Source organism: Spermophilus citellus (assembly GCF_964194105.1).
Source record: "Spermophilus citellus genome assembly, chromosome: 1".
Taxonomy (NCBI): domain Eukaryota; kingdom Metazoa; phylum Chordata; class Mammalia; order Rodentia; family Sciuridae; genus Spermophilus; species Spermophilus citellus.
Window position 1 is genome coordinate 207,801,757 of NC_138182.1, and position 26,879 is coordinate 207,828,635.

Genomic DNA, 26,879 nt, shown 5'->3' on the forward strand with positions numbered 1-26,879 from the left:
TTCTATTTTAGGCAATGATAGAAAGTTTCCTAAAGGAGACAAAATTCCTGCTCAAATTTGCATAACTGTAGCCATCTCTATATTTCACACTTCAGCCTCAGTACCTATATTAAAAATTATGTTTAAAAGATCCTATTCAGACATGAGTAACCACAATACAAAAGTTTTTAAAATATGAGGGGTATTTAACTAGAGTAGAAAAAATTTAACAGGACATAATAATCTGTCTTCAAAATATGAAGATCTAGAGCTATCATGTAGAAAAGAGACTTGTCAGAGTGTTTCTATAGGGAGAATTAGCATGCTTGACTGGAAGTAGGTAATGAGGGAAGATTTATGTCATTGCAAGGATGGCCTTTGTAACCATTGTGCCAATCTAAACCAAAGAAGTTGCTTTGGGAGACCATGATTACCTGACAACTTGCTAGGAATACTTCTGAGGAGTGTCATGCATATAAGGGGTGTTAACTTGTTAACTAGATCTCAAACTTCATGTGGAATGATTCACCAAAGAATCATTAAGTTCTGAATCAGTAGTTCTGGGTGGGAGTTGATGGCCTGTATTTCTAATAAGCTCCCTAGTGGTGCCTGTAGTGCTGGCATGTGGACCACATGTTGTAAAGCAAGGAACTAGATAACATTCAGGTCATTTTTTCAACACTAAGCATTTATAATCCTCATAGAAAAGTATATCTCAGGAGAAAAGAAAGTAGTTATATATGAGACATTCCTTGGGAAACTGACAGTGTTTGAGAGTGCAAACCAAATTTGTGCAAACCAAAAGCATAAGCATTTCCTGGAAAAACAAGCAGGAATATTCTAAGATTCCCTTGGTAAATGCATATTTTTAAAGAATCTCCTTTAAATAAGGAAAATTTGTTACTAAATACTTGTATACAATTATGTTTAATTATCCATTTTCATTAAAATATTTTTTTCAGTACTAGGAATTGAACCAAGGGATGCTTTAGCAGGGACCTACATCCCCAGCCCTTTTAATTTTTAATTTTGAGACAGGGTCCCTACTAAGTTGCTGAGGCTAGCCTCAAATTTGCAATCCTCCTGCCTTAGCCTCCTGGGTAGCTGGGATTACAGGGATGAGTTACCACACTTGACTAAAAACCATTTTCAACAATTGGAATTAATAGCATCCATTGCTTCAAGTTTAATAATTCTAAATTAAATTCAATATTTTAAATGTTATCTATTTTATTCAGCAAAATCTTCATTCACTTCAGAAACTTTTGAACTACAGGCTTCATTTTGTTATTCTCTTACCTTTCTTTCTATGATCAATGCTTCCTAACAGTTAATTATGTCTCTCAAGATATTTGGTCTTCTTATTCCTAGTGAAACCCAGGCTAGCAGCTTGATGCTGAGCTCCTAGAACTCAGTTAAGCATACTAGCTATGACATTGATATCTACTTCAGCAACCTGCTACAAGTAAGTCCCTTTTCATGACGTGAAAAGGGTCTATGAATCTGCTGGAGGAATTTATATTTTAAGTGTGTGTAATTAGTATAACATGCTCAGCAAAATTTGGTCATGGGAGAAGAAATAATGAAGAAACAAGTCAGGTATTCCTGTCAAGTGTATCTTTACATGTTTCCCTAATATTAGTCTTCCCATATACTAAATACTTTTATCCTAAAGCTGGTCCTTGGTAACTTCTCTTAAATTCATGTGTATTTTCCAATTTGGAATTTCAATTTTATTTTGTGATACTTGACATATAAAATTTGAATAGATTCTATATCTATATGCATCACCAGGTGAAATTATAATGGTGATTTTGACAAGGAAATTAAAGGAAGCACTATTATATTATTTAAAATCAAATAATCAAAATTGCAAGTTGTTGAATGGTCATAGAGTGTTTTAATAACATTTTTTATTATGCAAAGAAGTTTCAGTGACAGTGCTATCAAAAATTTGAAAAGATAACTGAATGTGGTGGTACATGCCTATAATCCCAGCTAGTTGGGAGGCCAAGACAGGAGGATTGAAAATTCAAGTCCAGCCAGAGCAACTTGGCACAAAATGAAATAAAATAAAATTTTAAAAGGGTCTAGAGGTAGTTAAGTGGTAGAATACCCTTGGGTTCAATCCCCAGTACTTAAAACATTTTTTTAAAAAGAACATTCATCTTTAAAATGCTTTGATTAGAAATGACATTAAATACTTTTCAGGCATTAAACCTGATATACAAAGTTATATTGATGGAAGTATATTCATATTTCTCAAAGTCATCTATATTCAATTTTAATATATTGCCCAAAATGGTGTATTTTACTTTCTTGTAATTATGTAATATTAAAAAAAAAGTCTTCATCAAGTCCCCAAATTTCCTCCAATTTATTTAAGTATGTCATACAAATATCATTATATTCTGTGTTGGGAAACACCATTATAAGTAATTTTTCCTCTATAAATATACTCTGTTACAAAATAGCTTCTAGTTTAATTTTAGACTAATTGATTACACATTCAACTTCATGTATAATTGCTATTACCCTCAGCAAACAATTGTCTACATGACAATTAGAAAATGTTAAACTAAAGTTATTTCTTCACCCTTTCTTTTTTCCTTATTTGAAACAGGGTCTCACTATGCTACCCAGGCTGGCCTCTAACTCTTGAGCTCAAGTGATCCTCCTGTCTCAGACTCCCAAGTAGCTGAAACTATAGGAGCACATTGACACCTGGCTTCTTGCCCCTTCTTCAGTGTCTCTTGAAAGTCTTAAAATATTATTATTCAAGGCTCAAAATGTTATTTTCCTTGACCTGGATGTTTACATATATACTCTGCAACAAACCATTAATTACATTGTTTAGTGTACATGAAAGGGTATATTTTATTCCACATCAACAAAGGTTTAAACCATTTGTTTTCTAAGACTAACAAAATCTGGCAATCTATAGGAATGTATTCTTACCTCCTGCTTATACTAGCCTTGCTCTTGTTACTCCCCAAGAAAACCTAATAAATTATTAACTGTCACTGGGCAGTTGGGATAAGTCCTGAAAAGCATGACATTTAATAATTCATAATAGAAACATAGGCCTTTTTAGTTTCTGATATCCTGGTTCGTATATAAATTAATCAGATCAAAGGAATGCTATTAATCTCAACTTAAGAGTTATCAGTGGCTTTTCCAATCCATGTAAAACATGATATATGCGGGCCTGAATCCAAAAAGCAGGATAAAACTAGCCATTGATATGGAAACTTTAATGTGGATTCTAAATATATTTATACCCATACCTTGGCAGAAATTCATTTCTTTTGCATCCCAGAAGTTGTCTGAAATGAGATCCTTTGGATAAAATTCAGTCAATTTCAGTATAAATATGGATATGTATTTGTGGAAAGGGAGAATTTCATTTACCTTATTAAATATGTCAATTACATGTTTATTCCAAGCCTGTATGGTATTCCATTTAAGATAAATGAGACACTGATCTAATTGCTAACACTGTTCCAAGCTGATTTACTTGAATGATAATAAGAAAGAGACAAGCATGTTCCTGCTCTGACCATATCTACCATTACCAAACATGTGCCACAAATTTCCCTTGCCTTTGCTAACATCTATCTGTAGATAGAATGAAACACTCTAGAGAGCTAGTGAAAGATTGTGCTCTATTTGTGTACAATGAATCGAAGAGCATTCCACTGTCATGTATAACTGATTAGAATAAATTTTAAAAAAATTTAAAGAATAAAAAAAAGGAAGACAGCTCACCCAGCCATCAACATGCACACTGAATTTACAGAGCAGACAACAGAGCTATTAATCGTGGCCCTCACATCTCACATGAGAGTTACATTGTAAATCATTTAGCTTCATCACATGTCTTATTAGCTTAGGCCTTTGTTTTGATAAAGGATGTTTTATGTTTAATGAAATTATCAATCTAGTCTACATTTCTGCAAGCCCAGAGGAAATCAAGAGTTAGCACTTCTGAGCCTTATCCTCCACCAAGTCTTGTCTCTTTTGCTTCTTGTAAAAAGCATATTTTGCTTTCTTTCTCCATATATCTTTGTTTTCTTTCCAATCTGCTTCCTTTTCTTTCCACAGGCTAGATTGCGCCTCCCAGCGGTTGGGAGTATTTTTAAAGGATTTTTCTTTTTAATCTGGGTCTCGGTGCACTTGTTCACTTTTGTCTCACTGCAATTTTACTTTGGGGGGCTGAGTCCAACCCGTTTCACAAACTAAGATGCAAAAGTCTCGATCACGAGCAAAACCACACTCCCTCCTGTGGCCAATTCCCTATTTGCTATTCTAACGAAGGGAAAGGCACCCGTCAAAAGGAAACAACTTGGAACTGGACAGCTGCAGAAGAGATTTCTTTGGTGCTCAGAAGCCAGAGCAGCTCTGGCAACTGTGCAGCTTGTGTCGCTGTCCAGAACTCGGTGCTGAATATTAGACACTGGTTTCTCTCTCTCCAGGGTCAATCCCTCTGGATCCAAATAGGTTCCCCCAGGGTAGACTGAATTTATTTTTCTCGGGTCGGGGATGGGGAGTTCCTTTAAATGTTCGCTTGTTTTATTTTCACGGAGAAGCATTCTTCCACAAAGATACATTGTGCATTTTATGGGAAAGTAATCGCACAGCTTTAATTCAGTACCAAAGTGAAGAGCTCGAGTGAGAGAAAAATGGGCAGTTCAGGGTTAATGAAACCTGATCTTTCCTTTCTTGAGTCAATACAACATAATTTGGAACCCTAGACCCCTAACCCCTTATTGATAAATGAAAACATGTTTTTTTTTTCAAAAATCATGTGACTAACTCCTCTCCGCCCCCCCCCCCCATTAAACACTGTAATGGTGCTGGTGGTGCTGGGCTATGCATAAAATTCTATCTGGGATAGAATTTTAGATGTTTTTTTTTTCCCATTCCCAGTGTGAGACAGGAGAGAAGGAAGTAAATTTGTGAACTAAGGTGGTTTGAGTGATTAACACTTATTTTTTAAAATATTGTTTTAACATTGTCTTGGAGACAGGGTCATTTTGTTAGGTAAGCTGAATCTGGGCAGTAGCAACTTACTCTCCTCCCACCCACCCCTGCTCCACTCCAAGACTCTGTCCAGTTTGAAAGATCTAAGAGCCTTTTTTTCAAAGGACCAAAAGGACCATTATAAGAATCCCATGCCGCCCCATTTCTCCAGGATACAAGACACCAAAGTAAATATAAAGAAAATGGATACAGGGAAGGAAAAGAGTGCTGAGCTTCCAGCCTTTGGCTCTTAGTAGTTACATTCAAATGGGGGCACTTCTGTTTGAGAAGTGAAAATATTCCTCACAGCTCCAGAATATACGGGGAGGCAGGGAGCAGAATTAATTGATCCCAGCAAAAGGTTCCTTCCTTTCTTAATCCCTTGCTGCTTATTTTAGCCGCTTCTCCACCCCGCCGGGAATACCATCCAGATCTTAGTCCAGGTAGATCTGACGTCAAGAGATGGCTTTCGTCGATTTGACGTGTAAACACTCATTTCCATTCTGTCTGGGAAGGGCTGGGGCTCCACTCAGCCAGAAGACCAAAGCGCTTCAGTGAGCGCTTGCCGCCGCCCAGCCTCTCCTCGCGCGCCTCCTAGCTCTTCGCAGAGCTACTGGGAGCTAGGAGTGGTTCAGAAACTGAGGGTAGGAAGATCGAGTCTGTCTGGCTTTTCCCTGTCTTGCATCTTTTCCCTCTCTCCTTCCCACTCTGTGCGAGAAGTGTGTGAGCTATGGAGCGAAGAGCCTGGACTCTGCAGTGCGCTGTTTTCGCCCTCTTGTGCGCTTGGTGTGCTTTAAATAGTGCAAAAGCGAAGAGGCAATTTGTCAATGAATGGGCGGCGGAGATCCCCGGGGGCCCAGAGGCAGCCTTGGCCATCGCAGAGGAGCTGGGCTATGACCTTTTGGGTCAGGTAAGAGTTTGCACTTTCAAGAAACTTTCTGGTGTCCGAGGGGACTGGTGAGACTAGAGCGCGGTTTCCCAAGTGGGAGACCCCGGTTGCACTCTCCCGCGCCCGGTGTGGTTAAGAGCAAGGAGCTTCTCTTGCTCTCTCCCTCCGCACGCTAGTGGAGGGAAAAGGCTTGCATTATTTACTGTTTGCGCAGCCAGGCAGAGGAAGCAGCAGCAGCTGGGTTGAGATTATTCTTACTGTTGTCCTCTCTAGAATTGAAATCTTTTCCCGCGCGGTTTGGAAGAAAAACCCGTCCACGCGTCTTCAGGGAACTTGAGATGCACACAGGCTCTCACCAACCGAGCGCCTCTGGGAGATGCGCTCGGTCGCCCGGGACTTGGGCAATTTGCGTCAGGAGCCGGCCGTTTCCTTCTTTTCAATATGGCAGCATCAGATACAACTCCTAATGCAAGGGACCTAGCAAGCTTGGGGATGTCCGTCGGCAAGGTTTGGGGGCACGCCCAGAGCCCTAGGAGAGCACCAGCTTCCGGAACTAGCTATTCCGAGGTTGGGGGGCTGCGGAATGGACAGGGAAACTGGCAGGAGATCAGGTGGGTGCAAATCTCTTAGTATTTTCAGAGAGCCCTGGCTTTTCACCGGGAACTTGGGAAGTCCCAGCTTCCTAACTTTGCTCTGCCGGTGGCCCTGCAGGATCGACCTACAGAATTGACTGTGGGCAAAGGATCTATCTCCTTCTTATTCTTGAGTCAAATGCGTAATCGTTTCCAGTTTATGAGAGAAAATGATTCGCTATCCAAGAGGCGACTGGTTAATAGATTGCTTGGGGAGAGGGGTGGAAAAACGCGAAGGCATTAAGAAGGAGCCTGGTAAGCCCCACGATTCCAAGTGTCCCCCAGGGATGTGACTTCTAATCTAGAGCTTTCCTTTTTCTTGACTCAAAATCAATCCCTTGTCCCTTGTCTTGGAATTGGTTCGCATCAAAGCGGGGGAGGAAGGAGTTGTAAAACATTTTGGCGCGTCCTCCCCTCCTTCCCGAGGTGGTAATTGAGACTCAGCTGAAGTCATGGATGAGTAATCAGCGTGGGCGTTGGCGATTCCATAGATCGACTCAGCTGGGGAATATGCCTTCCCTAGCTAGAGGCTTCATTCTCCAACTTTGTGAGCCCAACTGTCTTTGAAATGCCCGGTAGCGTTGCAGTGGATAACCAAATTGACTTCTCAGTATCCCAGTAGCAGACTGAGCCTTTTGCTTTTCCCAGTCTTGCTCTTTGCCATGATCTGTGTTGAAGTTATTAGAAAGGAGGAAAAGAATCCAAGGAATACAGAATCTAGAAGAGATTGGTTCAGAAACAAATGATTGCAAACTAATGCAATTTGTGTGGCAATGGAAGTTGTGCTTGGAGTCTCAATACAGTATTTGTTAAGTGAAGCAAAGAAGGTGGGAGGGAATATGGGAGATGTGAAAGAAGACTGCCCAAAGGAGGAAACATTTGCACAGGTTTAGGAAGAAGAGTAAGAAGATGCTAGGAGAAGATAATGAGATGGAGAAGGCAGTCAGAAAACTTCTTGTGGGAAACAGGGAGACACAAGGCAGCCTAGAAGTAGTCTGTTAACTACCTGCAATTTTGTGAAATTCCGTGAACAAACAGAAAATGACAGATGGAACTACACTGGTGAGCACCATGGGCACCATGGAAATCTTGTATGTCCTGTGGAAAAAATAAAAACTGAAAATTTAATTCTGTATTCCTTGGGCAGCTACTGGCAGGCTCAATAGCCCTGACTATTGTGTAGGAGATTGAAAGAGAAAGCAAAAAATAAATCTCTTCTTTTCTCACCTGTTAGTACCAGACACACATCCAAACCTGGGAATATGGGAATTACTTTTCAAAATAAATAAGCATAAATTCAAAAAGTAAAATGCAATAAATTAGTGTTCTTGGTAGGATCTTTGTGATAGGGATGGTATAGTCACAAAAATAATTTTAAAACAGTGAGTAGGAGGGGCATCTATATTAACATATGATTTGCAATACTATCTTTTGTCTAGCCATTTCTAGTTAAAATGGCATTACTAAAACAAGAGTTTTTAAATTATAATTCTTTGTAAAAAGAAACTGATAGTGCTTTTCTGGTTCTGTTTATTTTATTTTGTTTACCATTCCTATGATTATACCAATTTAATATTACTCTCCTAAAATATTATTGCCTCAAGATAAAACTAAGATGAAGGTAGAGACAAAAGCAGTTGAAGCAGAAACAGAGCCAAGAATCTGTGTTAAATCCTTATGGCTTCTGATCCCCCCCCCCCCAACTCTGTCCATAACTTAGCAGTTATGCTGCCTAAGGTTCAGTCTTAGAGCTGGGCCTAGCATGTCTATCTAAAAATTCCCTAGGTGATGGAAGCTACCTATTCCAATATAAATAACATACTGCCTCTGAAATAAAGTATTGTCAATTGTTTGGCTCTTGATTTTAAAAATGCAAGGTATCTAGAGAACTGGGGGTGGGTTTCAAATTTATTACTATTTTGTGTAAAGAGCTTAAAGAATAATGATCATAGTTCTAAATGTACCAAAGGTGTTGTTAATCACCCAGAGAAACATACATACCCTGAGCTTGGATCTGCCCTAAATATGGCATGCTCTTCTTGAGAGTCTTGAATTAGTAGAAAATCAAAAGATCACCAAATAATAGTTTATAACAATTATATCACTATGGACTTAATGACTGCATTTTATACCAACAATGTCTTATTTTAGCTGAATGTGACACTCACCACATTATAGAAAAGTCAGCTGACAGGATACATTTGACTCTGTGGGTATATTTAAAGAAACGTCTACCTATAAAATATTTATATACACAACTCCCTTCCACACTCTCTCAACAAGTTAGTTCTTCTAAAACATGTGAAAAACAAGCATCATCAGTCCCCAAGTACACTTTGAACACAAGCAATAATGTCCTAAGATTCATTTCAAAGCCTTTATCAGTGCCTTCCTTGTAAAGAAAAAAGCTAAATTCAAGGAATAAGAAATGGACTTAATAAAGTTTCATGTCTCTAAGTTAGTTCGTTTTTAAACTAATCCATAAGTACTTACCTGTGAAAATAGATTTTTATTTTGTTTATAGATTGGATCACTTGAAAATCACTACTTATTCAAGCATAAAAACCATCCCCGAAGGTCTCGAAGAAGTGCCCTTCATATCACTAAGAGATTATCTGATGATGATCGGGTAAGTGTTGTGCATTTGTCCACAAACCAATACCCTGAATTGTCAGCTTTCTTTATGATTTCCAATGAGAACAAAAAGCAGTTTGCAAATGTGATTCTTTTTACTCTATCATAATTGTTTACCTGTAATGTTTCTAGGTTTTTTTCCCAAGTGCTTATAACTACACATATAATAGCAAGATGGGATTGCATTAGTTGAGCTGACTAAAGTCAATAATATGTATATTCATTTATGTTATATTATTTACATTATGTTAATTATGTTGATTTTATATATAAAGTTTTTATTTTTAAATATTGAAAATCAGTTGTCAGTATTGAAAATTTTTGAGGATACAATCAACAAATTTCAATATGCAACTGTTATGTAGCAAGTTCTTTAATACCATGTGAGTATGCCAAAGACATGCAAAACCTCTATTTTCAGTAGCATTTCAGTATGACTGAAAAACATCCATGTTTCCACTACTACAACCATACTAGTGTTTGTGAGAGAGCTCTAAATCCATGTGTTTATGAGGTAGATGCCTCCATAAATATTGTAGTATTTGATTCAAACCATTTCATCTCATTTCTTCTTGGTTTATATACCTATTTATGGTAACAGCAAGAAATATCTAAAATGAATTTAGATAAAAATGGTAGGGACAATTTGAATGCCTGCATAATTTATCAATTAATTTTTAATCTATTTTCAGTTCAGCAAGAGTATTATTAGGAAATGTTGACTACATTAGTAGTGTTGAAATTTGCATACGCATTGTGGCCTCTTCTCAAGACTGTGTCATACTGAGAAAAGTTTATTTTGGTTAGCCTATATTTGTATACATCATTTCAGTTGTCTAGGACACCATGTGGAATAAGTGAGGAATAATGAGAGATACGAAATATTTTCTCAGCTTCCTAAGGGGGGAGAAATATGAGTCTCAGTGGTAGAACAGTTAAGAGTACATGGGATTCATGAAAACTATGAAGGAACTTGATGGTTTATTTTGCTTAAAACTTATAGAATTTTTAAAAAATAAGACAAATTATAAGGGTAGTACATTTTTGGGCCTTGGTCACCAGTGTTCAAATATAAAACAAACAAACAAAAAAACACCCTCACAGTAGCAAACATCGCTGTATCAGGACCGTGGATAGCAAACTTGCAGCTCCAGTAACACCTCTTGCTAGCTCTTTATGTCAAAATGCACACTGAACTTCATTTTAAAATTTTTCTTGTTCACTGAAGTCTCCCTTTAGCCACACAAAGGCTGAGGGCTTATTGTTCTGGGGCTCTGGAAAGCAGATGGTTCTGGCACTCTGACTAGGCTTGGAGATTTCCTTCATTAATGCACAAGGAGTTAAACTGACCTCCCCTCTGGTTTTCATAGGAGAAATTGGTCAGAATCAAGTACACTGTTATTCTAACTCAGATTATCTCATGATAATGTACAGATGTCCCCACTCTGCTCTTCAGTTATCTTCTTAACGGTTAAATTAAACGGGAAAATTCCAAGGCATGATACAAAAATCTAAGAACTTACTCCCCAGTAAAACTTCATAAATTTTTTATATAGTCCCATAAAAAATTAGCCCTAGAATAAATTTATTTTAGGATAAATCCTGAAACCATAGAATCTTGCATTAGAAGGTTGGACTACATGATTTTTAATGCTATTTCCAGATCACAAGTATTATTTACAATTAAGTACATGATACCTATTATATACATAATAAGAAGACACTGCCAATTTTCTCTGTTACATTTGGTCTGCTCTTCTAGATTAATATGCAATTCTGAGTTAATGACATTAATCATAACACTGTTTCCTACAATTGGATGTTTATCTGATCAGATGGCAGAGTGCCTCTTTTTATATTCCATTTTTAAAATTGCCTTTGATTTTCATTTTATTGCTCTTTTTAAATGAGTGATAATACTCTTTCAAATCAGCCCTATGAAATGCAGCAATAGTCTATCTTTATAAGTCTGCTAATGAAATATCCAACTGTGAGTGACCCTCTCCCACAAAGATTAGTACTTGTTCCCTAGCAGCCAGCTCCCAAAGACTGACTTAGATGACAGGCAGTGTATTCCAAGCATGGAGGTATTTTAAGCCAAAACAATTAAGCTTGAAAATACAAGCACTTTAAAAATAAATTATAGTGACTAATTTCTAGCTCTCCAGTCCCTCCCAGTGTTTATAATAGGTTTTCAGTATATTCCTAATTGAAAATTCAGTACAGATTTAGTGGATGGTTTTATCCTTTAGCTGCAAATTATTTTTCAGTTCTTATTTTTGGATCTGACTCATGAGGACTCTCACATTGACAATACCCAACCACATACTGGACTGTCATGTATACAACAGAATAGCTGTGTTCAGAGTAGGAAATAGTCATGTTGCCCAGCAAAATAAGAGTATAACATTGTCTCATAAGGCATTCTCTCAGGGCCTCAAGTATAATAGGATTAGGCCATAAATGTGGGCCAGGTAATTTTCGCATTGTCAGATCTCTTTGCATAATACATGAGACTGAATTAATGGCAAGTGTGCCTGGTCAGTAATGCTCATTCATCACCTCAGATCTGTTTCTCATATTAAATACTCTTAGGCAGGAGGCTGAAACAGAGAAGAACCAGAATTTCAAATTTGCAAAGACACTGTACCATTCTTGCCTTATGTAACATTTGCAATTTGTACCTTTTGCATGTAAAGAAAGAGAAATTAAGCTGTAAGAACACCATAACAGAAGTCTCTGTAGTCTCTTGTTGACTCATTCCATGAAAATGGACAAATTTTCAGCTAAAGAGTCCTGGGACTTCAATATAAAAATAGATATTATGGCCCATTTTCTGATGAAAGCAAGCTGAACTTTTACTTCCACTTTAACCACAGTGTAAATAATTTGAGGGAATCAACACTTCACTGATTGCTCTCCTCCCCCTAAAGATACTCTTTACTGTAACAGAGGAAATGTTCATCTCCCCTGTGAGCAATCCCTCCTTCTCACTGAGCTGCTAGTTTGATCTGTGGTCAAACAAAAACATTGCAGAGCTGCCTGAGTTCTGATGGGAAGGGTCCTAGAGATAGAGGGAAGATGATTTTACAGAGGTGGCTACTTGACTTTTTGATTTTATTGCTATAAAAATCCTTATAGGTGATATGGGCTGAACAACAGTATGAAAAAGAAAGAATTAAACGTTCAGCTTTAAGAGATTCAGCACTAAATCTCTTCAATGACCCGATGTGGAATCAGCAGTGGTATTTGGTAAGTAACTAAAGAAGGACTGTGTGAGATCTGGGCTTTTCATATCAGCTGCACAATGGAAAATATCGCCATCTCTATCTCCCTCTCCACCACTCCTGAGAGAGAGAGAGAGAGAGAGAGAGAGAGAGAGAGAGAGAGAGAGAATGTGTGTGTGTGTGTTGGATGTGACAGAACTATGTTATCTAAAAATTAGGGCTGACACTACCCTCTTAAGCTGGACTTTCTATTTTTCTGGGTGAGGGTGTCTGTTATGAAAAAGACATCTTTTTGTCTTCTTAGGTTTATCTGCAAAAATCATATTTTGCTAGATAAGGGTCCTAAAAGCAGTATTCACAGTAAAAATCTCTTTTGGTTAAATTACTCTTAAGAAACCTCTAAATCACTCATAGAATACATTGAACACGATAGGTATATACAGCCATGAATGGCAATTCTTACTTGCTACAGGTGAGGATATCTGAATAAGGCTAAAGGAAGGAACACAAGAAAAGTCTGTTTGCAAATGTCTAGACTTGCACACTGTTCTACCATTAAAATACTTATCGAATCTTTATAGGTGTGTGGGCAGTGAGTGGAGAAATTGTAATTGATGCTGCTTGGCTGCAGGGTGTTCTCTTTTCTGTTTTAATGTTAAACCTGTATAGAAATAATGCATGTTAATAGAAGTATTTGCTGCTGAAAATATCATAAAAGACAATTTTCCACAACAACTGTAACCTAAGGGTTAGACACTTTTGTTGCATAATGAATGGGATAGGGGATAAGTTCCTCTTGCCATTCTCTACACCTAAGCAACGGTTGCTCATTGCATTAAAAGACACCTATCAGTCAATGCTTGTGCATTTACAATGTGCCCAATACTAGTATGTTTGACATAAATTAACTCATTTAGTTTTCACAAACACCTTACGTTGTAAATCTAGTAATTATGCCCATTTAATAGGAGAAGAAACAGAGAGTTGTCAAGTTGAATAATTTTCTGAAATCAAATGATGGTGGGCCATGATTCATGACCCCAGAGGTCACACTCTTAACACCAAACTCTCATTGCTCCTGCAATTGACACACAGAACTTCTTCCTAACTTTGGATAGCAGTTTATGTGTGTTTCCAATCTCCTGTGATTCAGCTTCACACTATCTTGTTGAATTCTTGATTTCACCTTTTTATGAGGCTCATTCACAAGGGGAAAATCTATTCATTGACACTTTTGATTGTTGTACTTATGAATTTCATACTGAGTCCTGGTACCTGGCACTCTTCTACTGTGTCTCTCACATTCTTAGAAGTACACTTATATCTGTGCTCCCTTGTTACTCAGTTTTTCTCCAATATAGTCGTACATACTATAACAGCAAAATTATTTGAAAAGAAAACCCTAAATCTCCTTTCACAGATATTTATTCTGCAAAACACTCATGCATGGAAATTGGCAATTAAGTTACAATTACTGATGAGACCACATTCTCCTGAACATTCCACATTTTAATTTTTCTTCCAGAGGAAATGTTCTAAAACATCCATGAATGACTTTGCATCTGACAATATAATGAGAATTCAGTATGGCAACGGAGGCTCAGGACTTTGGGGAGATGGAAACACAGGTCATCAAATAAATCTTCAGTAGATGAAAAGCTTGAGCATGTTATTATAAAAGAAAGGAACTTAGAGGCAAACTTCTTTGAATTCATATAGTTCAAAGAGAAGTCACATAGGATGATTCATGCTTTCAAATGATTTTCCATTGGGATAGTTGGGAGAAGAGGAGCACTCTGATGATTTGATTGGCCCTACCCTCCACTTTGTTTTTCATTTCACCTAATTGCCTTCTTCTGAATAGTAGAGTGACCCAAGGTAAAAGAAAGATAGGTCTCCAGATTGGAGTTTAACTATCCATTTTATAGCAAGCAAATCATGATTTTACCAATGCTTTCATATTTTGCTTTTGCTAGCAAGATACCAGGATGACTGCAGCTCTGCCCAAGCTGGATCTTCATGTGATACCTGTTTGGCAAAAAGGTATTACAGGCAAAGGAGTTGTTATCACTGTACTGGATGATGGCTTGGAGTGGAATCACACAGACATTTATGCCAATTATGTAAGTCTGCAAACCCATGACTCTGACTTAGGAAGCTTTCTATAAGCAGCTTCTCCATCCCTTCAAAGGAGATGGTGCTCTGATATTAGCCCTTGGCATGGTGGCTGATGAAAGGCTTTTCATCTTCCTTCACCCTCATTTTAGCCCAACTTGTTTTGAACTTTTTTTTTATCAGTAGACACTGGAAAACAGTGAGGTCAAGGCTTATACAAGACCACATGTGTTAGGGAAGGGAGGTGGGAGTACCTACCCCAATTAATTGAAAGTCATTTATTGGATTAAAAAATTGTGGGGTGGAGATACACACACACACACACACAGAAACATACGTACACATACACACACAATGGAGTTCTCAGAAATTTAAAGAATGAAATTACAGCTTTTGCTGGTAAATGGAAGGAAATAGAGAATATCATGCTAAGTGAAATAGGCCAAACCAAGAAACTCAAAGGTTGAATATTTTCTATTATAAGCAGAAATTAGAGTAAAATAAAGGAAAGGGGTAGGAAGGGAGAAGATTATCTAAAGAATCAATCAAATAAAAATCAATGGATGACCAAAGGAAGTCTAGTGGAGTGGAGGGAAAATGGAAAGAGAAGGAAGGTTGAAAGGGAAAGGGGGAATCATGTACCGAAATTGACTTCCATGCATGGATCAGTTTGTTGGGATGAATTCAACTACAATGTATAACCATAAAGCTATAATAAATAATAATGATAATATTTATTGCCACGGGAAAATACACACACACACACACACACACACACACACACACACATATATATATATATATATAATATATATATATATATAATATTATGTGAAAGAGTAAGTTTAAAATGGAATATATATAGTGTGATCCTATTTTATAAAATAATTATAAAGTTTGCTGAATAAGTGAGTGGAAAAAAGTCACTCAGACTATGAGCCAGCCTTCTTTGGGGAAAATAAAGCAACCAAATCAAGCCTAATGTCTGTGATCATTTTCACAGTTTTCTTCTCATATCCTTTATGGGTTAATATCCCTGACACTGTGAATGTTATTCTCCCCATGCAAATTCAAACAGAATACTACGCAGTGTGAAAATGCCAAGTAAGAAAGGAAAGATTTACTAGAAATTAGAAAATAAGTAATTTAAAACTATATGCTAAATTGTTTAGGAAGTTTATAACTTGAGCCCAATAATATATCTTAGGTCTTTATGTCAGGGTGGTGGACATTTCATCTATAAGATTGTCTTTTGTCTTTCTCTCATCCTTTATACCTATCTGACATTCCCCAGTCACTGCTCAAGCCAAAGAGCAAAGGAAAAGGGAAGAAAAAAAAAAAGAGATGAAAATAGATTATCACAAGGTAGTAATTGGGAAATATTGAAAGACATGGAAAATATTGAGAAGTAGAAGTAGTGGTGAAAGAATTCCTACATAGGAAACTTTAAGTGTGTCGATTTGGTTGGAAAGGGGTTGGACCTGGAAGCTGGTTTCAATTTCAAGCACATTCTCTTTTATTAAATTGCATTTCCTTTTAGGGAGAGGCTAAAGGAGACCATATGGACCTGAGCCTCAACCCACTGCCCCCTCTTTTCATCTAGTCATAAGATACAAGAGTCAAAGTGTCACTAGCTAGTTCTATGGCTTTAGTTAAGTCATTCAACTTCTCTGGGACTCACTATTCTCATTTGAAAAATGATATGACTAAACCCAGTAAACTTACTTTTTTCCCCTAGCTCTGTCAGCATCTATGAGCTAAGGGTTTGGTAACACTTACTGAGAGTTGGATGCTGGCTCTCTTTGCTGTGCTCATCATCACTGTCCAGTTTGTGTGTATAATAAATATTCAGTGACTAGGCTAGAAACTATCTGCCCAAATGGGAAGAGGCAATGGAGAAGACTCAGGAAGTGCTTTTCTTTTTTTTTTTTTTTTAAATGATGCTACAGTGTTATTTTTATTGTCTCTTTAGGATCCAGAGGCTAGCTATGATTTTAATGATAATGATCATGATCCATTTCCCCGATATGATCCCACAAATGAAAACAAGTGAGTAAATATGCATTTTGGGGGGAATAAAGTACCTTAAAATGTTTTTTATCTTGTTTGAGAGAATTATACTATAAATTTGGTCCACATTTCAGCTCTCAGGAAATGTTAATGTACATCATCCATATCGAAATATGTTGTTGCTTTTAAAACCAAAGCTTCTGTTTTTATATTCCTTTTAGATTCTAGAACAATAATTAAACTTCATATTTACAATATTCTCCTTCTTATATTCTGAAATTCTTCTGTCATGTGTGACTGAATACTTACAGCTTCAGAAAGAATGCTTGAGACATAAAGGGTACAAACTTTGTGTTCTCCCTGTCTCCTATCAATTCCTCTATGAATCTTTGTGCTATTAGCAATATGCTTAATGTTAGTCACGAACAGAAATATACATGAATAAATACATGCGAATAAATCCCCACAACTTTGTATGGTGGTTAAAACCACCCTCATCAGTTCCCCAGTAGAGCCTGGCCAGATAACAGACAAGAGAACTGCAGCTGAGGCCTGGCCCCAAATCCAACACAGTCCCCCAGGGCTTTGAAGCAGTTAGTAACCTGCTCCAAATTTCTACTGGTCATAAAGGCAAGGGAAGAGAAAAGAAACAACATTGGACTCCTAGATCATTATCTGCTCATTGCAGCCACAGAGATGAGGGAGGCCATAAGTCAGTCCTTTTCAAAGCAAGAGGCCAAAGAAAGATCCAGAAGCTAGAGACTTTTAACCCTCTTTCCTAATACCAGAGAAATTTCATCCTCCAGGCATGTGGTCTCAAAGTGTCCATCCCTTTATGGGAATTCATCTTTATTCATACTGATATCTCTCACAAACCCACGGAGACATTCAAACTTTCCTTTTCATTTTCCCCACCAACAATTGTTCACATCAAAATAAACCAAATCCAAGGTCAAAATTAGGGGTTTGTTCTGTAAATGGTGATGGAAAGAACAAAGCAACTAAAAAGCTCTTGGTAGTTGTTACACAAAGTACTTCCCTTTTTCTTTGATGACTGTCTACTGATTCTTATTTTTTAAATATTTTTTTTTGGTTGTAGATGGACACAATACCTTTATTTTGTTTATTTATTTTTCTGTGGTTCTGAGGCTTGAACCCAGTGCCTCACTTGTGCTAGGCAAGCTCTCTACCATTGAGCTACAACCCCAGCCCTGGATTCTTTACCAATATGGGTTAGTCAAGTCAGTCTCTGTCTGTCTCTCTCTCTCCCTTTCTTTCAACATGTGGACAGAGCATTAATATTTACCTAAAGTTCTTTCTCGATTTGGATGGTCTTCACTCCAGAAGGCTGCCATACCCCAGAAGGGAGGCTGGGCACATGGACTTGACTTCAATGTCTGGGTGCATATTTCTTCCTGGAGGGGTAAAAGGTACAACTTCTTTAAGTACCATACATTTCTTCAAGGATATGAGTAAAAAGTTTACCATTAATATCTTTAGAGATTAGAACATTCCAGTAACAATATAATAGGAATCACTGGTAGGGCACTCTTGGAGGACAGTGAGAGTGTCTCTGGAATGACAGCAGGGCCCCTGGACAAACTTTTAGCCACATTCCTAGGTCAGGATAGTGCAGAGCCAGCAGGAACATTTGCTCTTTTGGAACACAGCCTTCTAATGTCAGCCTAGCTGATAGTTATGACTTGCTAATTATCAGTGTAGAGCATGACCTTGAGGAAATCATTTACCTCACTCTGCCTCTACTTTTTTTGTGTCTCCTAAAATTGGAGTTAAGGCACCTACACCCCAAATTTCTGAAAGGAACTTCCTAAGTAAATGAGAAAGAAGTACATAGAATTCATGGGCACCTGCCTTAGAATGGGATAAAAAACAATAGCTTTTATTTCATTGGAATATTTATTATAATAATAATAGCTTTTATTCTACCCTGTCATTAAGACCAACAGGAAAATCTGCTTGAAGCAACATGGGTGCAGCCAAGAAGACTTAGCTAGAGGTGTCAGCCTCTTTTTTAGTTAATGAATCATCTTCTCAGGTAGATCCTGGGTGTGGTCCCAGGATCCAATTGGGTGATAACTTGTGTAGTGGCTGCATAGTAAGTAAGTGAATACTTGGTGAGATAATATTTTCTGGAGTTTTCCTTGTCAAAATAAGAGGGACTCAGATCTTATGTTAGTCATCTTGGCATTACTGTAACAAATACCTGAGATAAATGAACTTAAAAGTGGAAAAGTTTATTTGGGCTCACAGTTTTGGAGATTTTATTCTGTGGTCAGTCGACTGTTGCTTTGGGGCCTGTAAAGTCAGTTTATCAAAGTAGACAGTAAGTGATACCACAAGCTGCTTAATTCATGGTTACAGAAAGCAGAGAGAGAAAGAGTGCATCCCATAGTCCCTTTGAAGGCATGCCCAAAGTCACCCAGAACCTCCCTTCTTCCACCATCTCCCAGTAGCACCAAACTGGGGACAGAGACTTTAACACATGGGCCTTGGGAGATTTTTCAGATCCAAACTATAGCAGACCATCTTCTTCCTTAACCACAAAAGGAGGACTCTCGAAGAACAGTGTTTATAATAGCTACATTTTCCCCAACTCAGGGAGCTCCAAAATCTCTATATAAGCATTGCCTGCTGTGAACCTTCCACATGGCTTGGAGTTAACATGGCATAGCCCAATGGTTAAGAACAGACTTTGGATCTTGATTTCAGTCATATCTTAGATCTTCCACTTAACCATCAAACTATCTTGCATAAATTATTTAAATTCTTTCTGCTTAGGTTTTAATCCTCTTTTGAAAAGGGATAGCTATTGGGTTATTATGGGGATTATATCAGTTTGGACACTGCCTGGTACATAGAGAAATAATCAGATGACTATTGAGATAATGATAATGATGATGAAGAAGATGATAATGAAGAAGGTGATGATAATGATAATGACAAAGATGACAAAAATGATGTCAACTATGGCATCTCACATAGCAACAGAGATAAACCTTATTTCAGTGAGAAATCAGAATGACTGGAATAGTATCTGATAGGAGAAGGAGGAGAGACAAGTCAATTTTCTGAGCAAATTCAGAATCTGCTTCAAAAATGACACAATGAGCAACTATCAGTGTCCTGTTTACTATCAACCAAAAAGATAGCATCCCTATCATTTATCAGAAGACATAATAAAAAATAGAGTCACTCTTTTAGCATGTTATCAGGCATAAATCCCTAAGATTTAGAAAATGAATGGTCCCATTTTGTTAGCCTTTATAGCAATTGGAGATCTATTATCTCCCAATTCCAATGGCATTATCGCTCCCAACACCTCTATTGCTGCTGTTCTTTACTACTATGTAAATCAGACTAACAGAGCCATATTTAAATGCTCCTCTGCAAATCAAAAGAGGAATCACTAGATAATAAAATTATAAAAGTACAGGTAACTCTTACAATTAAGCTGGCATGAATCTGCATTCAGTATTTCAGTATTTCAACACCAATTATAGATTATTTTCCTAGTTAAATAGCATGTGTGACAGGGATATTTTAACCAGAATAATAGTAGTCTTTAAGTATCTTGTCGAATAGTTTTTAAAGATCAATTTGTTTAAACGCCAGTTACTACCATTGTTCTAAGTTAATGGAGGGTTCGTTTTTCTCAGCTCCTGACTTAGGAAAGAAAAAGAACTGTGGGTCTATGAAGAATGACATAGACATACTTTGATAAGGTTTTCCCTATTTCTCAGTATGCGAAAGTGGGAAGTGAGGATGAGAAGAGAAAAAATAATCAAGCTATATTTGTACCATGATCCTACTGTTACTTTTTATTAGAAAATCCATTCCCACGTGTACTAGTACATAAAGAGATAAATAATAGGGAGTGTCACATTACATCTTTTTTTTTTTTTTTTGTCAACAGACTGAGTCTATTGGCTCAATCTGGAAACTTGCAATTTTGCTATCCTGAGCCCTGTCTCCCCTCTTGTATAGATGGAGATACAAGCAGTGGTGACTCAGAAAGCACCTTTCTCAGAGGATGACAACTGAATTTCTCCTTTTACAAAGACAAAGAGCTAATCTCTCAGCAAAGTATTAGGTGTCTTCTATGTGTTCCAATGTGTACACATTTTTCAGAAAATGGTCAGGACACTTTCATTGGCAAGGGAAAGAATCCTAACTAATAGATTAAATAAAAACAGGGGCTGACGAATTTTTCACCCAAGGGATGCTGTAGCTTGCAGTGTTGCAAGATCCAGGAGCTCAAAGAAGGTGTCCTTAGGACAGTAACCCACGATTTATTTCCATTCCCTGGTTCTGCTTACCACCACTTACTTACTTTACTTCTCAGTATAATATTGCCTGGCAGCAAGAGCTGCATGGCTCTTCTAGAACTAAAGCTCAAGATTTCCAAGAAAGAATGCAGTTCTCATTCCTAGCATCAGCATCAATCTTTGAAAGCTGTCTGAGAGAAGGGGCCTTAGTACAGAAAGAATCACAAGGAGTTAGGAGGGCTGTTTCCTCAAAAGGGAAAAATGCTAGCATTCAAAAAAGAAGCAGATGTCTGCTTCCAGGAGGAACACCTTGAATTAAAGAAAACTGTATTGATCTGACTTGAATTCCTATACACTATTAAGATGAAGAAGCAGGAATATTTTTTTAGTGGAAAGAGACTAGAAAATCATCTTTCAAAATTCATGGAAAAAAAGATAAATTAATCAGAATTATTTTGGATGGCCCCGTCAACCTAGGATATTAGTATTCTGTGCCAGGTGGAATTAATAGATGGCTTGCATAGCATTGTCTACCATTGGTGGTGTCTGGCAAGGAGGTAGTCCTTCCTTTTCCTCCCTCTATATCAGCATATCTGATCAGTGACTCCACAAGACCAGGGGCTTTCACACTACTCCCAGGTGTTTCCACAATGGAAGAAATTCATAAAATGAATTCACATGAACATATTCTTACTTATTGGCCTTCCTGATTTGAGCTGGTGATGGGACAAGACAATTATTATCACCAGAATTTCAGAATGAATGCTGTAGTTCAGGTGGACTTAGGCATGTTTTAGAGATGGATTTCCCCCACCAAGTATTCTGAAATCATCAATTGTCATCTTTGTTGATTGAAAAACAAGTCTTTTTTAGGCTTCTGGCTATAGTCAGAGTTGTGAGAGTTCCCTGTCTCTCAATTAGTCTGTCATGTCCTGAGAAAATGTCAGAGTCTTCTTAGTACCAGAAAATCCCTAGGAGTCTTATTGTGATATATGGTTAGAGGAGAGATGGGGAGGGCTTATGGGGGATTCTTCTGTCATATTTTACTAGGGCTAGTCCAGGATAACCTAATCCAAAGTAATTACTAGGAGGGAATTTGAGGTGCCACTTCACTACCAAAAAGTAAGAGGAAGAAGTCATTTCTGAGGCATTGCTACTGAATGAAAGAATTCTCATTGCAGTATCAATAGTTGCACTTTTTGGGTCCCTAAAATATGCCAGCCACTGTTTTAAGTACACTACATAAATAGCTCCTACAATTTTCACAATAACCCTTTGAAGATAAGTGATTGACCCAAGTCACACCACTGGTTAGTGCCAAAACCAGAATTTTAACTCACAATACTTTGACCCTAGTGCCTGTACCTTTTATCTGCACATAATTTTTTATAATACTGGTTTAAAAAGTCAATAAGAAGTCTGAAAAAAGCTAATATATTCATGTACCATGGATTCATATGCAAAATAAACATTTTTCCTTAATTAAGGTTTTTAATTCTTACTTTTTAATCCTCAGACATGGGACCAGATGCGCAGGAGAAATTGCCATGCAAGCAAATAATTACAAGTGCGGGGTTGGAGTTGCATACAATTCCAAAGTCGGAGGTAAAGTTCCTGTAGTTGGGCACTTTAAGTTGAAGCTTGCATTACCTGCTGAAAATGGGTAAAGGAGACATTTCAACTACCAGAGGAAGAAATGCATTCTGTGTAAAATTTGCTGAAGGACTAAGGGTGACTTGTAAGCCAATCAATGGATCTAGATTCCAAGAAGATGGATAGCTGAATATAGCCTATACATCTTCACAGGGAAAATAATATAATTGTTCAATAGCATTTGAATGAAATCTAATTTGTTCTATGTTCTGATTTAGGAGGGATATTATTGAACACTTTCTAATGGAACAGAATGAGGAAGTAAATTTAAGCAGACATTCCCTGCCTCTCAATTTTGTAGATTTTTTTTTCATTTTGTACTAAAGAATAGCTGCAGAAGAAAAAAAAAAGTAAAGCACATACACATTATTTTAGCCAAAGGTTACCTTTGATGACAAATATATAGAATCTCTATTTGTTTTAGTCAATTTTCTTATGGGGAAAGCCCACTAAGTTAATTGGGGGACATTTTAATTAAATAAACTATATACATGAGTTAGAGGAAACCAACAATGGAATAACAAATACTGATCCTATTACCTTTAGGCCCAAGGGAACAAGGAGAAGGAGAGTCAGTGGAAAGCAGGGAGAGAAATTTTTGGTCATAGAGAACCACTGAACAGGAGCTTTGCCCCTGTACACACCAGGAGCTACATCCAGGCAGGGAGGATCCAGGGGAATAAGACCTCACTCTCTTCTTAGCCCACCTTTCCACTGGTTTCAGAGAGCCCTTTTGATATGGTGGATGTTCTAACAGAGCAGGGTACGGAGGGAATCTGCAGGGACAGAGAAGATAATAATTGCCCTCTCCCTTTAAGCTCTTCCTGCCTCAGGGTTTCAGGATGATTAGGTTATGGATTCCTTTTTAAAAACCCAAATAAATATTCAGGATGTATATTTATTTGGTTTCTAAAAAGAAATCCATATCCAAATTCAAGATATAACTAGAGTTTAATAAGTTTTTATTATAATTGACATGCTCTACAAGTTACCTTGTTTGTAGTGATAGTTTTTGAAATCGAAACTAATCTCAAGCTTTATTGTACAACTGTAAAAGTCAGAGATAAGAAGAATATAAATGGGAGAGGAATATGGTTGATATATAGGTATCATATATATGTATGTGTGTGTGTGTGTATATATATATATATATATATACATATATATATATATATATATCACTAATACATGAGACTCATATTTTAAGTATCATTCTTGATTCTTTTGATCATGTCCTCTCAGAGTGCTGTGCTAATTCAAAGAAAATGAAAGCAGACACAAAAATTATGTAATCAACTAGAAAAAGAATTTGCTTTTCAAGTTCTAATGAACTAAACAGCTATAGTTTATTAAAGAATCACCTGATACTTCATTTTTTCAGTGAAAGAATCATAAGAAAATTTCTTAAGGTGACAAAAGCTAGTTGTGGCAGTGTAGAACTGAAAAATAATACTTCTGATTCAGACCCTTTTGATTGTTTTCATTAGTACAGTCTTTGATGGTCTAGCCCCAATTTGAATAATAAATTTCATTTTCTAGGTAGGGTAAGTGATCTGTCAATCACTTACCCTACCTATTTATTATAAGTAGTGTATCCTGTGAGTAACAGGATAGATTTGGGTCCAGATTTTTAGAGTTTAAATCCTGGTCCCCACTTTTAAATTGTGTGGTCTTGGATAAGTCAATGTATCTCTTTGTTCTCAGTCCCTTCACCTATAAAATATAGAGAATTATAGCACCCATTGCTAATGGTAGTTGTAAGCATAGAAAAGTACATGTCTAATGTCTATGTAATGGTGACTGCATATAAATATCTTCAATGTATACGAGCTCTTATTATCATTAATATTTTACAATTGAAGAAACTGAACTACAACAATTAGAAAACAGAGCTGGGTTATTTTTTCTTTTTCTTCCAAATGCATTTTTAAGTAACTCTTTGTTGTTTTTTAACATATATGACTTTCACTGACCATGTCAGTTATATGTTGTTTTACTTTGGCTCCGTAATGAATAATAGTATGAAAATCTAAGGCTGTGAGCTCTATTGCATTATTAGCCTGAAATTGCTTTTCTCTTCCTGGCTCTTGAATTCATGAGTCTGATGATGGCCGACAGCCTGTTGGAAAGCACAAAGAGCTACCATGTCTGCCTTCTCCTGATGAAAAATGATTCCGCCTCAGGAGTGAAATCCATGGCAATGATTTCATCCTTGAAATGATTTAGAAGAAAAGGAAGCATGTTCCTTTGCAAACACATAAAATAATGGCCTCTGGGTTATTTTTAATCAGTGCTTAGAAACAAGAGTTCTTTCCCTATTTGTTAGTTTCCTATTGTGGACAGATCTTTTCAATCTGCAGCTTCCTGTACAGGGGCCTTTGTGTGGCACAGACTGGGCCCTAGCCACTCATGTACACTCATGAGCAGGTGTGTTGAGGGAGGGCTGTTTGATGGTTTTTCCTGAAACCTATTAGGTGATTTTGTTGGGGTGGTGGAGGGTAGGAAGACATTTGTAATTGCCAGCAAACATATCCATTCCTCTTATCCAAGAATGCTACTCCCTTTCAACCTCAGGGGTATTACTGGGAACAGAGCCTTGGGTGGGACAAAAAACACAGCTGTTTCAAAGTGCACAGCATTATCTCTAAAGGGCAGACAAAAAAAGTTTACAGAAGCACTGACATTTCCCTTTTGTGTTGTCCATAGCTGGGTCACAGGTGTTGGGAATCTCAGAGCTTATCTTTTTTGATTCTTTTGAGAGTCCTTTAAAGATATGAATTTTAAGGCCATCATGTTTTTCAGTATGTATATACCTTTATGATTGTTTTCTTCTCTGCTCAGGCATAAGAATGCTGGATGGCATTGTGACTGATGCTATTGAGGCCAGTTCAATTGGATTCAACCCTGGACATGTGGATATTTACAGTGCAAGCTGGGGCCCTAATGATGATGGGAAAACCGTGGAGGGTCCCGGCAGATTAGCCCAGAAGGCTTTTGAATATGGTGTCAAGCAGGTGAGATGCTTAACCCAGATGCATGAGATTAAACCCACCTATTAGGATATGAGAAGGGAAGAATACTCAGGTTATATGGAAAGAAAGGCTGACAAATTTCATTACACAGCCCTTCACAATTTTAAATGCAGTTCGAGAACCAAATAATTTCTCAGGGATGGAAGTTCAGGGTTAAGAGAGTTTCCCTGCTTGGGTCTGACATTGAAGAAAAATTCATTACTTTAGGATATTTACTTTGAAATCCTTCTAGACAATCTTCCTTTCTCATTTTCCTGCTACTTTGGGTCTTTCACTAGGTAAGCTAATACCCAGATTCTGAAAATGCATTCTTGAATACAGCAACTTGCTTCCTCTGGCTCAGCACACACCCCTGCAGTACTTGTGCATCATTTGTCACTTGGGTTTACTGCCTTCTTTCACAGATTCTAAGGCCTTGAACTCTACAGGATGAGAGTAGAAACTTCTTCGGAGAGCACAAATTGAAAAATCATAGAAAGAGTGGCCTTGACGAGTTCAATTGAAGAGTTCCTTTTAAAGCAGCTGCAAAGCAGATCTGAATAATGCCTGATTTTGTCATTCTATCAGTCAGCCAGAAGATTCAGGCAGAAAGAAAGAGGAAGTTCAAAGATTCGAGTGCAGTGACATAAGCCAAGAGAAGAGTGAAAAATTACTAAAGAATGCTGAAGTCCAGATTATGAATCTGCAGAATTAAAATAGAAAAAAAAAGTGTTTGCTCAGCCCCACTCCAGAAGTGGCCCACAAGACCAGAGACTTGAAGGGCCAGAGTCTCGTGATTTATAATACAGTCTCATGAGATTTCCAGTGTGCCTGCTGGGGACCTAGAGTTAAATACAAATCCCCCAAATTTGTCTCTGAGAACTTCACGAATGCATTTGTTGGGGATTTTAATGGGATTTAATAGTGACCTCAGTAGATAATAATAGATGTTGTCCATTTCGTCTTTTCCTTTAGGGGAGACAAGGGAAGGGCTCCATCTTCGTCTGGGCTTCTGGGAATGGGGGGCGTCAGGGAGATAACTGTGACTGTGATGGCTACACGGACAGCATCTACACCATCTCCATCAGCAGTGCTTCACAGCAAGGCCTATCGCCCTGGTACGCTGAGAAGTGCTCCTCCACGCTGGCTACCTCCTACAGCAGCGGGGATTACACTGACCAGCGAATCGTATGTTGCTTTTGCCTAACTCTCTCTGCCTGGGGAGGAGAGCACGCCTTGCACTCACAATGATCCTTCTAACTGACCTTTGGTGGAATTGATTTGCTTAAGTTTGATGTCTCTGTCGGGAAGACTCATGCTTACTCACTTGCAAAGGCTGGCATATATTGGGAAGTTTTCTCTCCAGAGATAATGACACTTCTGCCAAGATGATCTTCCCTCTCTGTCATTTTAAAACTCAG

At 37.7% G+C, this 26,879-nt stretch overlaps 2 protein-coding genes across 10 annotated transcripts in view; one reads left to right on the top strand and one right to left on the bottom strand.

Annotated features, from left to right (window-relative positions):
• Positions 1–26,879, bottom strand: part of LOC308648339 (uncharacterized protein) — a 568,826-nt gene that overhangs the window by 132,647 nt on the left and 409,300 nt on the right. For 6 of the 9 annotated variants that reach the window (XR_014021795.1, XR_014021796.1, XR_014021797.1 and 3 more), the window contains 2 exons: positions 22,297–22,447; positions 17,815–17,923 (listed from right to left, as the gene is read on the bottom strand). The exons of 2 other annotated variants lie outside the window; for them this stretch is intronic. The gene's annotated coding sequence lies outside the window, so the exon portion shown is untranslated. The remainder of the gene's footprint in view (positions 1–17,814; positions 17,924–22,296; positions 22,448–26,879) is intronic. One more of the 9 variants, XM_081292961.1, reaches the window with a different exon arrangement.
• The window catches only part of PCSK1 (proprotein convertase subtilisin/kexin type 1), a gene marked incomplete at both ends in the record, with an annotated part of 44,271 nt that continues 23,123 nt past the window's right edge, over positions 5,732–26,879 (top strand). The window contains 8 exons of the mRNA XM_081292942.1: positions 5,732–5,911; positions 9,047–9,151; positions 12,298–12,408; positions 14,360–14,506; positions 16,471–16,547; positions 22,311–22,399; positions 25,289–25,461; positions 26,434–26,646. Coding sequence (XP_081149068.1) covers positions 5,732–5,911; positions 9,047–9,151; positions 12,298–12,408; positions 14,360–14,506; positions 16,471–16,547; positions 22,311–22,399; positions 25,289–25,461; positions 26,434–26,646 — 1,095 coding nt within the window. The remainder of the gene's footprint in view (positions 5,912–9,046; positions 9,152–12,297; positions 12,409–14,359; positions 14,507–16,470; positions 16,548–22,310; positions 22,400–25,288; positions 25,462–26,433; positions 26,647–26,879) is intronic.